This window comes from Cervus canadensis, chromosome 18 (assembly GCF_019320065.1).
Source record: "Cervus canadensis isolate Bull #8, Minnesota chromosome 18, ASM1932006v1, whole genome shotgun sequence".
NCBI classification, from domain to species: domain Eukaryota; kingdom Metazoa; phylum Chordata; class Mammalia; order Artiodactyla; family Cervidae; genus Cervus; species Cervus canadensis.
This window is the reverse complement of record NC_057403.1, coordinates 20,517,247-20,530,422: the sequence shown is the minus strand read 5'-3', so window position 1 is coordinate 20,530,422 and position 13,176 is coordinate 20,517,247. Positions and strand designations below refer to the sequence as shown.

The 13,176-nt window shown below is 55.5% G+C and overlaps 2 protein-coding genes across 2 annotated transcripts; both read left to right on the top strand.

Moving 5' to 3' along the window:
* Window positions 1-3,686: 3,686 nt before the first annotated feature.
* KCNA7 (potassium voltage-gated channel subfamily A member 7) lies at window positions 3,687-8,340 on the top strand. Its single transcript, XM_043436602.1, has 2 exons — window positions 3,687-4,371; window positions 5,592-8,340. Exons 1-2 carry the CDS (start codon window positions 3,817-3,819, stop codon window positions 6,405-6,407), a joined length of 1,371 nt encoding a protein of 456 aa, XP_043292537.1. The 5' UTR covers window positions 3,687-3,816; the 3' UTR covers window positions 6,408-8,340.
* A 1,747-nt stretch (window positions 8,341-10,087) lies between these two features.
* NTF4 (neurotrophin 4) lies at window positions 10,088-13,146 on the top strand. Its single transcript, XM_043436605.1, has 3 exons — window positions 10,088-10,481; window positions 11,539-11,662; window positions 12,265-13,146. The coding sequence occupies exon 3, from the start codon at window positions 12,277-12,279 to the stop codon at window positions 12,907-12,909; it is 633 nt and encodes a 210-aa protein (XP_043292540.1). The 5' UTR covers window positions 10,088-10,481; window positions 11,539-11,662; window positions 12,265-12,276; the 3' UTR covers window positions 12,910-13,146.
* Window positions 13,147-13,176: the final 30 nt, after the last annotated feature.

Below are 13,176 nucleotides of genomic sequence, written 5' to 3'. Positions count from 1 at the left end.
TCACTTCCACTGTATAATCGTTAGGGATTTTATTTAGGTCATACCTGAATGGTCTAGTGGTTTTCCCTGCTTTCTTCAATTTAAGTCTGAATTTGGCAATAAGGAGTTCATGATCTGAGCCACAGTCAGCTCCCGGTCTTGTTTTTGCTGACTGTGTAGAGCTTCTCCATCTTTGGCTGCAAAGAATATAATCAATCTGATTTTGGTGTTGACCATCTGGTGACGTCCATGTGTAGAGTCTTCTCTTGTGTTGTTGGAAGAGGGTGTTTGCTATGACCAATGCATTCTCTTGGCAGAACTCTATTATGCAAACTGAGGAATGGTCCACTGACCCTCAGTAGGAACAGTATTCTTCAAAAGTGTTGAGGTGATTAAAGACAAGGAAAAAGTAAAAAAAGAAAAAATTGCAGAATTGCAGGAGGCTAAGAGGACATGAAAGCTCAATGCAACATGGTATTCTGGATTGGATCTTAGAAGGAAGAAAGGACATTAATTGGAAAAATGGAGGCAATTTGAACATCATTTAGTAAATAGTATTGTACCGTTGTCAGTTTCTTCAACAAAGTAACCATGGCAATGTAAGACGCTAACATTAGGAGAACCTGGGTGAAGGCTATCATGAATCCTCTGTGCTATCTTTCCCTCTCTTTTGTTTGTAAGTCTGAAAATATTTCAAAATTAAAAGTAAAACGAATTTTAAAAAAAGGTCTTATTGTAACACAGGAACAAGAATGATACCGAGGAAGAGGAGAGACCGTCTCTTATTTTCCTGTTACTGCTGTAGCAAATTACCTCCAAATTGTGGGTGGTTCAATTAAGGGATGACAGATAAGTGTGGGGGGATAACAAAAATGGTCTAAATTCAATTGTGGTGATGGATGCAAAACTCATGAATATAGGAGCCATTGGGTTGTATACTTTATTTTTTCAAAGTGTGTTAGTCATTCAGTCGTGTCTGACTCTTTGTGACCCTATGGACTGTAGCTCGCCAGACTCTGTCCATGGGATTTTCCAGGCAAAAATACTGGAGTGGATTGCCATTCCCTTCTCCAGGAGATCTTCCCAACCCAGAGATGGAACCCGGGTCTCCTGTGTTGCAGGCAGATTCTTCAGCATCTGAGCCATCAGGGAAGCCCCTTTTATTTTTTAATATTTATTTAGGCTGTGCAAGGCTTTGTTGCAGGACTCAGGATCATCAATCTTCATTACGGCATGAGGGATCTAGTTCCTGGACCAGGGATTGAACCCAGGCCCCCTGCATTGGGAGTGCAGAGTCTTTTTTGTGTGGGGGGGTGGTAGGTACAGAGTCTTAGCCACTGGACACCAGGGAAGTCCTTTGTGTGAACTGAAATGACTGAACTGTAGCTTGATAAAACCTTAAAAATGGAAGGAAGGGAGGGAGGAGGCTGGGGTAGATCAGATGGAAATGATAGGCTCAGAGTACCAAGATACCACATGTGGATTATCTATTATCATGGTGTGTGTAACAAACCACCCAAAGACTGTGTGACTGAAAACAACAAAGACCATTCATTTTGCTCACAAGGCTACGAGCTGGGCAGGGCTGGGGGGAGAAGACTTATCTGTGCTACAGTGGGTAGCCTAGCTGGGGCAGGAGGATGTGCTTCTGAGATGGCTCACTCATGTGGCCGCAGGCTGATGCTGCTCATTAGCTATAAGTTTAGTGCCTTAGCGTCCTCTCCACATGGGCCTTGTCATCTGGCCTGCACAAGTGTCCTAAGGAAAAGAGTGGGGTGGAAGGTTGCCTTTTATGATCTAACCTCTAAAATCACATAGCAGCCCTTCCAAGGATGACTGTAGCTTTCCTTTTTTTTTTTTTTGGCTGCTGTGCAGTTTGTGAGATATCAGGTCCTCTCCCAGGGATTGAACCCTGGCCTTCAGCAGTGAAAGTGCTGGATCCTAACCACTGGACCTCCAGGGAATTCCCTATGACAGTAGTTTTAGAATGATGAATATGGAGCCAGGATTGAAACTCTTCCCTGAAAGAGTGGGAGTGGCCAGAAGGGGGAAGGATGAGTTTTTAGGGAAGGCTGGGGAGAGGTGTCCATGGATAGCTTGAGTGTCAGAGGAGCTGAGGAAGGGAGAATTTTCTGAAAGTGAAAGAAGGGAGAATTTTCTGGAGGTGAAAGAAAGAGTAAGCCCACCTCCAGGCTCAGTAGCAGGAGGGTGTAAGGAAGGAGGAAGGATCTGTTCATACCAAATGTTCAGAAACCCACAAAGAGAGGCTTCTGTGAGTTCTGAGAATGAGAAGAATAAAACAGAGAGAGAAAAGACCAGAGAGAAGGGAAAAGGCCAGAGAGATGGGAGGGGGGTGGGAGGGAGAGAGATTCACTCACGGGGAGGGTCAAAGACCATGCAAGAAAGGGACATAGATACACAGAGAAGGACACAAACCCAGATGGATGGTGACAAAATATCGCAAAACTGCAGACAGGAAGAGGGCCAAAATTCCTAGGGAGCTAAAACCTTTAATGGCTCTCTCCTCTCCCCCAGCAGAGGGCGCCTGGGGACTCATGCCCAGGAGTCTGGGTGTCCAATCCCCACTGCTTCCCTCCAAGCTCATCCGATGGGGCTATTTTTACCCGGTGTCATAGGACACCAGTGGCTGGAAGGCCATCGTCGGTCTGTCCTTTGGTCCCTTGGAGTGACCCTGCAGCATCTCCCCAGCCCACCCCCCACCTGTTCCTGGCAGGCCCGGCCTTCTTTAGCACTATTCAGGGCCCCAGCTCAGGCCTTGCTGGGGCTCAGGAAGTCTGGCAGAGAAGCCAGGTAGAGACCCTGGGGTGGGGGTGGGAGAGGAGAGCGAGGGGATCTGGTGTGGGGGGGCTCACGCCCATGAGCGGCTGCTGGAACGTCCCCAGGATGGGGCAACCACCAGGACAGTGGCCGAGCCAACCTAGAGTGATGGTCAGAGAGAGATTCAGACGTATGACTCCGGAGAGGCTCAGCGGTCCGGAAGCCCTGAGACAGAGACTTGCAGTAATTCAGAGACAGGGAAAGAAAGCTAGCTGAAAGGGAGCCCCAGAGAATCCCAGGGACAGAGACACAGCGAGCTAAGAGATAATAAGAGAAGAGAGCCAGAGAGACAAGAAGGAGAAAGACCTAGGCAGAGATGAAAGACAGCGACCAAGAGAAACAAGAAATAAAGAGAGATAGTGATACAAGAATCAAACTGAAGACGGAGATTCAGAGAGACCAAGACACAGACTGCCAGGAATTCCCAGACACAGGTGACTCTAGAACGGCAAAAACCCAGAGAAAAATGACCCAGAGACATACATCCCTGAGATCAGAGAGACCCAAAGCAAAGACATAGCCAGAAGCAGAGACATACAAAAGAATGAGAGAGATGGAAATCTGTGACTCCAAACAGAGGCGTTCAGATGCTCATTTTAAAAAATAGACGAAAAAAAAAAAAATAGACCACACACACACACACACACACACACACACACACAGGAAAACCCGGAGGGCCGCAGAACAGAGGTCTCAGGAGATGGGGAGACGGAGACAAAGGGGCCCCGAAGGCGTAATGAACCCGGAGAAACCCCAGCGCGGCGGCGGCCAGGCGGAAGGGCGGGCGCCCCGGCAGAGGGCGCGCGGCCGCCCTCTGCCCCGCCGGGGTCACGGCGCCCCCTCCCCCGCGCCCTGGCCGCGCGGCCGGGCTATTTTTACGCGTGGACACCGGACACCAGGCTGGGGCGGCGGCGGCGGCGGCCGAGGCGGGGCCGGGCCGGGCCGGGTCGGGCGTCGGGGCCACACGTCCGTCCGCGGGTCGCCGGGGCTGCGCGCGCCATGGAGCCCGGGTGCCCGCCGCCCTGCGGCTGCTGCGAGCGGGTGGTGCTCAACGTGGCCGGGCTGCGGTTCGAGACCCGGGCCCGCACGCTGGGCCGCTTCCCGGACACGCTGCTCGGGGACCCGGTGCGCCGCAGCCGCTTCTACGACGGCGCGCGCCGCGAGTACTTCTTCGATCGGCATCGTCCCAGCTTCGACGCGGTCCTCTACTACTACCAGTCGGGCGGGCGGCTGCGGCGGCCGGCGCACGTGCCGCTCGACGTCTTCCTGGAGGAGGTGGCCTTCTACGGGCTGGGCGGCGCGGCGCTAGCGCGCCTGCGCGAGGATGAGGGCTGCCCCTTGCCGACCGAGCGCCCCCTGCCCCGCCACGCCTTCGCGCGCCAACTCTGGCTGCTCTTCGAGTTCCCCGAGAGCTCGCAGGCGGCGCGCGTGCTCGCCGTCGTCTCGGTGCTTGTCATCCTCGTCTCCATCGTCGTCTTCTGCCTCGAGACGCTGCCCGACTTTCGCGACGACCGCGACAACCCGGGGCTCGCTGCGGTGGCTGCCGCTGGCCCGGTAAGGGGCGGGGCCTGACTGTGACGGGGCGGGGTTTGGGAGGAGGTGAGTCGCGTCCACGGGGTCCTGGCCAATCATAAGGTGGGGTAAGGGGCATTGGGAGGCGGGGCTTCTCAGGAAGGTGGGGCCTGGCGGTGGGTGGGCAGGGCATTGGGGTTGGAAAACCAAATGAATCAGAATCGGAGGCGAGGGGCTGTGCGTGCTAAGTTGCTTATAGTCGTGTCCGACTCTTTGCCACCCTATGGACCGTAGCCAGCCAGGCACCTCTGTCCGTGGGGTTTCCCAGGCAAGAATACCGGAGTGGGTTACCATTTCCTTCTCCAGGGGATCTTCCCTACCCTTGGATCGACCCTGTGTCTCTTAAGTCTCCTGCACTGGGAGGCAGGTTCTTTACCGCTAGCGCCACCTGGGAAGCTGTGAGAGGGGGAGCAACCCAGGGACAGTGCCCGACTAGGGATTCTACCATTAAAAGCTGGGCTGGGGAAGGGAAATGTATATAGCTTAATGGGGCGGGATCTGAGGATCTGAATAGGAGGACTTGCCTTATCAGAAGGCGAGCGTTGAGGTAGGTGAGAAACCCGGCCTGTGGAGGGCAGGAGGAAAGGTGTATTAAGAAATCAAAACTGAGGGGTAAGGAGAAACTGAAAAGTCGGCCGTCTGTGCGGCTGGCAGTAACCAATGGGAAGGATGGACTGGAGGCACTGAGGTCTGGGATCTGAAGAAAGCCACCTAGAGAGATGGAGATAAGAGGGGTGAGGCCTGAGGGCTGGGGTAAGAGGCCTCCATCGTGAAGAAAGGTGAACTGAGGTTAGAGGAGGAGCCCGGGTTTTGGCATTAAAGACAAGGTCTTTAACCATCACGGTCTGGGGCTGGGTTTGGGGAGGGCAGGGCAGAAGGGAATGAGGCCAGGACTGAGACCCTCCCCATCTGGAAATTCAACGCTGGGGGCGGGATTTCGGAAGGGACGAGGTTGAGCTCCACTCTAGCATCGTTTCAGGAGACCCTGCCAGTGAAGAATCAGGGATCCTAAAGTCAGCCTTACAGGGATGATCCCTGGGGTCCTGGTAGGAAGGTTCTGCCAATTGGGTCAGCGGGGTTCTGGAGACAGCGGCTATTGGCCAATTTGTAAAGAAGTAGTTGAATATTTAACCCACAAATATGGCCATCCCAGTGTGTCCCAGCCCTGGCATGGTCCTTCCTGAATCCCTTCCTCCCTGCAGTTCTCGGCTCGGCTGAACGGCTCCAGCCCAGTGCCTGGACCCCCGCCTCGCTTGCCCTTTGATGACCCGTTCTTTGTGGTGGAGACTCTGTGCATCTGTTGGTTCTCCTTTGAGCTGCTGGTGCGCCTGGTGACCTGCCCAAGCAAGACAGCCTTCTTCAAGAATGTGATGAACCTCATCGATTTCGTGGCCATCCTGCCCTACTTTGTGGCACTGGGTACCGAGCTGGCCCGGCAGCGGGGAGTGGGCCAGCCAGCCATGTCACTGGCCATCCTGCGAGTCATCCGACTGGTACGTGTCTTCCGCATCTTCAAGCTCTCCAGGCACTCAAAGGGCCTGCAGATCTTGGGCCAGACCTTAAGGGCCTCCATGCGCGAGCTCGGCCTTCTCATCTTCTTCCTCTTCATTGGTGTGGTCCTCTTCTCCAGCGCAGTCTACTTTGCCGAGGTGGATCGGGCAGACTCCCATTTCACCAGCATCCCTGAATCCTTCTGGTGGGCGGTGGTCACTATGACCACAGTTGGCTATGGAGACATGGCACCCGTCACTGTGGGTGGCAAGATAGTGGGCTCTCTGTGCGCCATCGCCGGCGTGCTGACCATTTCCCTACCTGTGCCGGTCATTGTCTCCAACTTCAGCTACTTTTACCACCGGGAGACAGATGACGAAGAGGCTGGGATGTACAGCCATGTGGACACGCAGCCCTGTGGCCCCCTGGAGGGCAAGGTCAATGGGGGGTTGGTGGATCGAGAGGTGTCTGAGCTGCCACCTCCACTCTGGGCCCCCCCTGGGAAACACATGGTCACCGAAGTGTGAGGGACAGTTGAGGTCTGAAGGACCTCACATTTCCTTGGAGGGAGGGCGGGAAGGGAGGAGGGGAAAGTTGGGGGGAGGGTGTTGTTTCTAGGATGAACTAAGTTAAGTGGTAATGAACTGGGGAACACTAAGTCTTATTGGGTCTTGAGTTGTGGATTGGTAGCTCCTGTGGGTACCTCCTGAGGTGACAGTGAATGGCAATGGGTTATACTGAGTTGAGATGGAGGTTCCATTGGTTTGTACTGCACTGGGTTGTGCAATGCTTGTGGAGCCTTTTGGGGGTAGTGTTGAGATAGGTTTGGTCACATAGTTTTGTGAGTTTCTTGGTTCCATGTTGGGTTGGGTTGGGTTGGGAGTCTTGTCCAACAGCATTGTGCAGGGTTCTGTGGTGTTATGAGTCCCCTGGGGCCATGTTGGATCAAGTACGATGGTCACCCATGGCACTGTTGGGACTGATTGTGTGTTCATGCATGGTGTTGTGGAGTTGAGTTGAGAAACTGGAAACTGAGTGGCTTTGTGATTCTCCTAGGGCCATGTTATTTTAGGTTCTGTGAACTTGTGAGCCATGTAGAAACACGGAGTCAAGTGATAGAATGTGAGCTTTCTAGGTCATATGAGGTCAAGTTGGGTTGGAATGTGAGTGTGTACAAGTGTTTCAGGGTTCTGTCATGTTGAATTGCATAGCTTTATGTGGCTAGACGTTTTCTGGGGCAACATTAAGCTGGATCGTAATGAGTTGTATAATCATGTGAGTCTTGTAGGGCTGGTTCACTTGGGTCGTAAAACTGAGCTGAGTTACATCAAGATGTGTTCGCTGAGTCCTGTAGGAATGGGTTGAGTTGCAGTGTATGTATGAGGTCTCTAGGGCCATGTTGGTTTGCTTGCATTTAGTGGCCCTAGGGATAACAGCACTAGGAAGTAATCATGTGTCAAGGAGCAAATGTAGTGTGTGGACTCTAGGAGACCAACTGAACTGGTTTGCTCAGTGTCATCACTATAAGAGGGAGCAGAGCTAGGTTCTGTATCTGTAGATTCAGTTGGTCATATGGAGGGCTTCTGGGTGAACTAGCAAGATGTAGATACCCCTTCTGTTTACCATACACCTGCCTTGTTTTGCCATTCAAACCAACCCCTTCTCTATCTGTCTTCTCCTAGAGTTTTGCTTCCAGACATGGAGATCAGAGCCACAAGGGAAAAGGGGTGGAAACTGTACTCTGTTCAGACCTGATTGGGGGATAGAAACCCAGAGGAGGGGGATAGAGAGCTGGGGAGGTATAGAGACCTAGAGAGAGAAAGGGAAATCCAAAGAGGGAAAAAAGATCCTGAGAGAGGGGAAGACAGAGACCCAGAGGGGACGGGTGTCAGGCACCCAGAATGAGAGGGACAGAAACCTAGAATTGAAAAAGAGACCAGAGCACCCCAGAGAAAGAGAACCAAAAAGGAAAAAGGCAGAAAAAGTCAGTGCCCCTCAACCCAAGAGAGATGCACACATAGAATCACACAAAGATTCCAAACTGGGTACGCCACCTCTCCCGCAGTTCAAGAAGTGTATCAGACAAACTGAGGGCCCGCTTTATTTCCCTGGGGAGAAATCAGCATCTCAAAGCATGGGAGTGGCTTCCCAAGGTCGTGTGGAATGTTCCAGTTGGGGGGGGGGGGGGCAGGACTTGTGGCCTGCTGCCTGACCCCACGTGTCCCCATCAGCCTGCTGATCAGCACCGGAACTTAACAGCTTCATTTCTCACAAATGAGGAAACTGAGGCTCAGAGGGGAGGGGGTTACCCAAGGTCAGAGATCATTCAGTACTAAAAGGGCATTTGGAGGAGGAGGAGGACGGTGAAATCACTAACACATATAGGGCTTCCTATGTGCCAGGTACTTGTATTAATTCAAAGTACTTGTATTAATTTATTAAAATCCACCCAGTGGTTTACAGAGACTTGTTGTTGTTATTTTTAGCTAGAGACCTCCCCACCCTTTCTTTTTTGTTCAAATGAAATCTTAGTTAGCACCAGTGTGACACATCAGAGGGTTTGAACTGGTCTGAGGGGAACCTACCCTTTATGGAATCTCTCTGGGTAACTCGGTCTGCGGCTAACAAATTCAGTTTGGAAAGCCCTGATTTAATCCAACCACCTTTTTACACAGAGAGATAGAAGCAGGTACAGCTTGTGGGAAGCATTTGATAAAGGTCGAAAATAATGTAACCTTTAAATAATTTAACACTTCTCTCCGAAAGGGAGGGAAAGGCACATTTGGAGACAGAAATGGAGACAGACCCCCCTCTCCCCATCGCAGTGACAGACACAAGGCAGAGTCTGGGAGGCAGGCACGGAGCCCAGCACAGGGACCCAAAGAGGAAAAGACATGTGAACAGAGGACAGAGACACCCAAGGGGAGAAGGGAGAGGAGGAGAGAAGAGGGCAGTGGCCTGGGAGGGGGGGCAAAGACCCAGAGAAGGGGGCAGACACCAGAGAGGAGGGGCCAGAGATCCAGAGGGGAGGGACAGGGGACACAGAGGGGACAGGGACCCAGACAGAGGGAGATAGAGACCCGGAGAGAGGAAGAGACGGAAACTTCCCATCCCTCTGCTAACTCACCCCTACTACCCCATCGGAGAATGGAAGTTCCATAGACTTCTGGTAGGGGGTGGGGCAGGTAGGGTACTTAGGGACGGGGGAAGCCTGGGGAGGTCTGGGAAGTGACTCCAATGGACACTCCTGTGGGCAGGGCCCCTCCCCCACCCCAATAAACAACCGCAGCCACCTTCTACGTCTCCTTGGCCCGGGATGGGGAGCAGTGAGGGGAACACCCTAATCCGGGGACACCCTTCCTGCCACCTTGCCATGCTATATTTAGGCTGAGGGAGGGGTATGGGATGACCCCTGCCCCCCCCCCCCACCCACCAAGGCGGGTGTCAGTTTTCCTTCTGAAAATAGCTCCAGGGGAGGGGTGAAGCAGTTAAGTCTGCCCGGGGACTCTTAACTCCTGTCTGAATCTCCATCTGTCTTAAGGTCTCTCTTTCTCTGGGCTTCTCTCCCTTTCCTCGGTGTGTCTGTCCCTTCTCTGGGTCTGTGCCTTCTCTCTCTCTGGGTGTGTGTCTCCCTGTCTCTCTGGGAGTCTGTCTCCTTTTCTTCTCCCCATCTCCCATCATCTGTCACTATTCACTTTCTCCAGGCAGGTCATTCTGTCCAAACCATATCTTTGTCTGTCTCCAAGTTCTAGAATACCTTGAATTTCTCTTATCTGAAACTCAGGACAAGACCCTCTCCCCAGTCCCCACCCAGGAAATTCCAGCAGAGAGGACTTATGTGGGAGAGACCCCCGCATCTACCGTCTCCTCGGGCCTCGGGGCCTTATCATTCCCCGAGCCCAGCTGGTTAATGTCTGGCCTGGAGCTCCTGAGAGACTCGGGGATGAGAGCAGAGGGTGGGAATCTGCCCGGGGATTGACACTGAACTGGCAAGAGAACGCAAAGGAATCTCAGGCCCAGACTCCTGGGTCTGCGGAGGGGGGGGGGGGTTGGGGTCTGGACTCTTGGGTTTGAGGGAGGAGGGGACTTGGGGGTCTGGACTCCTGGGTCTGAAGGAGGAGGGGGTTTGGGGTCTGGACTCCTGGGTCTGCGGGAGGAGGGGGCTGGAGCTGAGGAAGAAGGGCTGGGCGGGGGGTGTCCTAAGGAGGAGGAAGCTGGGGGCCCAGACTCCCGGCGTCTGCGGGAGGAGGGGTGGGGGTCCGGACTCCCATGTCCGCGGGGAGGAGGGGGCTGCGGACCCGGGCTCCCGAGTTTGAAGGGAGGGAGGTGGGGGCTGGCGCCTGGCCTCCTGGGACTGAGGCGGGCTGAGGGCTGAGCGAGCCAGGCCTGCTTCCGAGGTCTCGGCACGCGTGTGGAAGGCGGGATCCCCCGGCCCCTCCTCCGCCGTCGGGCGCCGCCCCGCCCCCGCCCCCGACCCGGGCCCTCCGGAGCGTGTGCAGCGAGGAGCCGGCGGGCGAGCGGGCGTCCCTACAGCCAGCGAGCAGGAGGAGGAGCCGCCGCCGCGCCGGAGACGGCCGGGGGAGCCGAGGAGGGCGCCCCAGGTAAGCGCCTCCGCGCCTCCTCCCCCGGGATTCCGGCGTCCGGGTCGCCCGGCCCCCGGGTAGGGAGGGACGGGGGCGGGGCCGGCGGGGGCGGGGTTTGGCGGAGGAAACTGAGGCAGGAGGGAAGAGTCTGAGACGGACAGCCCGCGACCCCCAGCGCGGTCTCAGGAGTCCCGACCCCCAGGCTTAAACTTCCCGGGAGAGGAGGGGCCGGGGAGTCCGCGCTTCTGAGTGCCTGGGAAGGATGGGCTTGGACCCCAGAACTCTCGGGTCTGAAGGAGGACGGGACTGGGGGTCCAGACTTCTGGGTCCGAGGGAAGAGGGGTCTGGGGCGCCTGACTCCTGCATCTGAGGGAGGCAGCTGGCGACCTGGGTTCCTGAAGGAGGAGAAGGCTGGGGCGCGGGGCTTTGGGGTCTGAGCGAGGAGAGGGCAAGAGCCTGGACTCCTGCAAAGGATGGGGTGGGGGCCGCTGGCACCCACGACTCCAGGTCTGAGGAAGAAGGCACTTGGGAACCAGGACTCCCGGTCTGAGGGAGGAAGCAGCTGGGAACCCACGCTCCCGGCTCTGGCTGGGTCAGCATGTACACCTCTTCACACTTTCCCCTTCTCACTTCCCCATCTCCCAGCCAGGGCAGGCAGCCACTCCAGGTATGTGCAGTAGACGTCTTGAACGGGCCCTGGCCTGTCCTGTGAGCAGAGAACATTCCAGGAAGCAGCCAGGGGGACCCAGGGCTTCTTAAGTGTGGGCCCTCGGGGACCCGGGTGTCCAGGCCAGCCCCGCCCCCGCCCCGTCTTGGAGATGAATGGGCTGAGGAGGATGTAATCTTTTCCAGCCTCCTTCATCCTCAGCCTCTCCCCTCCCCTCCCCTCTCCTCCCCCCATCTGCTTTCCATCCAGGAGCCATCACCTGGGCAGAGCAGGGGCCTCTGGGAGGGGCTGCAGCCTTGACTCTTGGTCCCCTACACTTTCAGAGGAACACTGAGAAGTGGAGTGTTCAGGGGTTCAGGCCCCCTCCCCCGCTGCCTGTCTAACCTGCCTGTTCCCTTCTTCCCCTAGGTGGTTGCCCCCTCCCTCTCCTGAGATGTCAGGAAGGAGGGGGCCACCTGTGTCCCCAACAGGGGCCCCCTGGAGCCTGGGGGCCCCCAGCCCCAGAGCTCGGAGGTGGAGGAGGTGCTGACAGGTCCGGTAACCACGCACTGCTTCTCAGTCTTTTCCCAGAACCCACAGGCTTCCAGAATGTTCTAGAGAAACTGCAGCATCTATGCCCCCACCAGCATCTCCCAGCCCTGGCCCAATTTCATGGATAGGGAAACCAAAGCCTCACCTGGGAGGAAGTGTCTTACCGTCTTACAGGCAGTTTTAAGCTGAACTTGGGTCTCCCTGGAATTCCAGGGCATGACCGTTCTCAGAAATTTTGGAACTTCAAACCTCATCCAGGCTGCAGGACATAGGGTTCCTTGGGGTTGTAGAGGCAAGATGGCAGAGTGGAGTTGCTAGGATATGTTTTGAGTCCCACCTCTGGCATTTGCTGGCTGTGTAACCTGGTACAGGTTACTAGCCTCTCTGAGCCTATATTTCCCCCTTTATTGGCTATTATTCATACTCATAGTAGAATAATTATGATTAACCTAGCGGTTGGGCATTATCAAAGTCCTAAAGTATAGGGGTCCTCCAAGCTTCTAGAACCTGTGGTTCTGTCATGCAGATGCCCCTGGAGTCGCCATGTGTCCCCCCATGAAGTTATCATCCTCCTAATTCCAGCTTCCCTCTCTCTATCCTCAGGTGCTCAGCGAGATGCTCCCCCGCCTCTCAGGTTCCCTCCCCATCCTCCTGCTTTTCCTCCTCCCCAGTGTCCCGATGGAGCCCCACGCCCCACCCTCACCCCTGCCCCCATTTCCAGCCCCTGAGTGGGACCTCTTGTCCCCCCGGGTGGCCCTGTCCAGGGGTACTCCCACGGGGCCCCCTCTGCTCTTTCTGCTGGAGTCTGGGGCCTTTGGGGAGCCAGCCGGCAGCCCAGCTAACCGCAGCCGGCGAGGGGTGAGCGAGACAGCACCAGCCAGTCGCCGTGGAGAGCTGGCCGTGTGTGACGCAGTCAGCGGCTGGGTGACAGACCGCCGGACTGCTGTGGACCTGCGTGGGCGCGAGGTGGAGGTGCTGGGCGAGGTGCCTGCGGCTGGTGGCAGTCCCCTGCGCCAGTACTTCTTTGAAACCCGCTGCAAGGCTGCCAGCGCTGGGGAAGGTGGCCCTGGTGGGGGTGGAGGAGGCTGCCGGGGTGTGGACCGGAGGCACTGGGTGTCTGAGTGTAAGGCCAAGCAGTCCTACGTGCGGGCATTGACCACCGATGCCCAGGGCCGTGTGGGCTGGCGATGGATTCGAATTGACACCGCCTGTGTCTGCACGCTCCTCAGCCGGACTGGCCGGGCCTGAGAGCCAGGCCCAGGAACTGGGCAGGTAGAGGAAGAAGGAGCTGGATACTGAAAGACCTCAGGAGTAGCCTGGCTGCTCTGGGCCTCAGTCTGGGAACTTGTCAAATGGTCACAAGAAAAATCACAATGGGTTTTGAGAGCTCATTCTGGGAAAGACAGATGGTGAAACCAAATGGGGTTTTGAAAGATGAGTAGGAGTTCTCCTGGATGAACTTGAGGGTAAAATTGATGACGATGACGATAATAGCCAATATTTTCTGAGTGTCTA

Bases quoted from the DNA above. Each gene is read 5' to 3' on its own strand.
- KCNA7 (XM_043436602.1), top strand. From the start codon at position 3,817: ATGGAGCCCGGGTGCCCGCCGCCCTGCGGCTGCTGCGAGCGGGTGGTG. The intron at 4,372-5,591 runs GTAAGGGGCGGG...TCCTCCCTGCAG, and splicing joins CGGTGGCTGCCGCTGGCCCG to TTCTCGGCTCGGCTGAACGG.
- NTF4 (XM_043436605.1), top strand. From the start codon at position 12,277: ATGCTCCCCCGCCTCTCAGGTTCCCTCCCCATCCTCCTGCTTTTCCTC.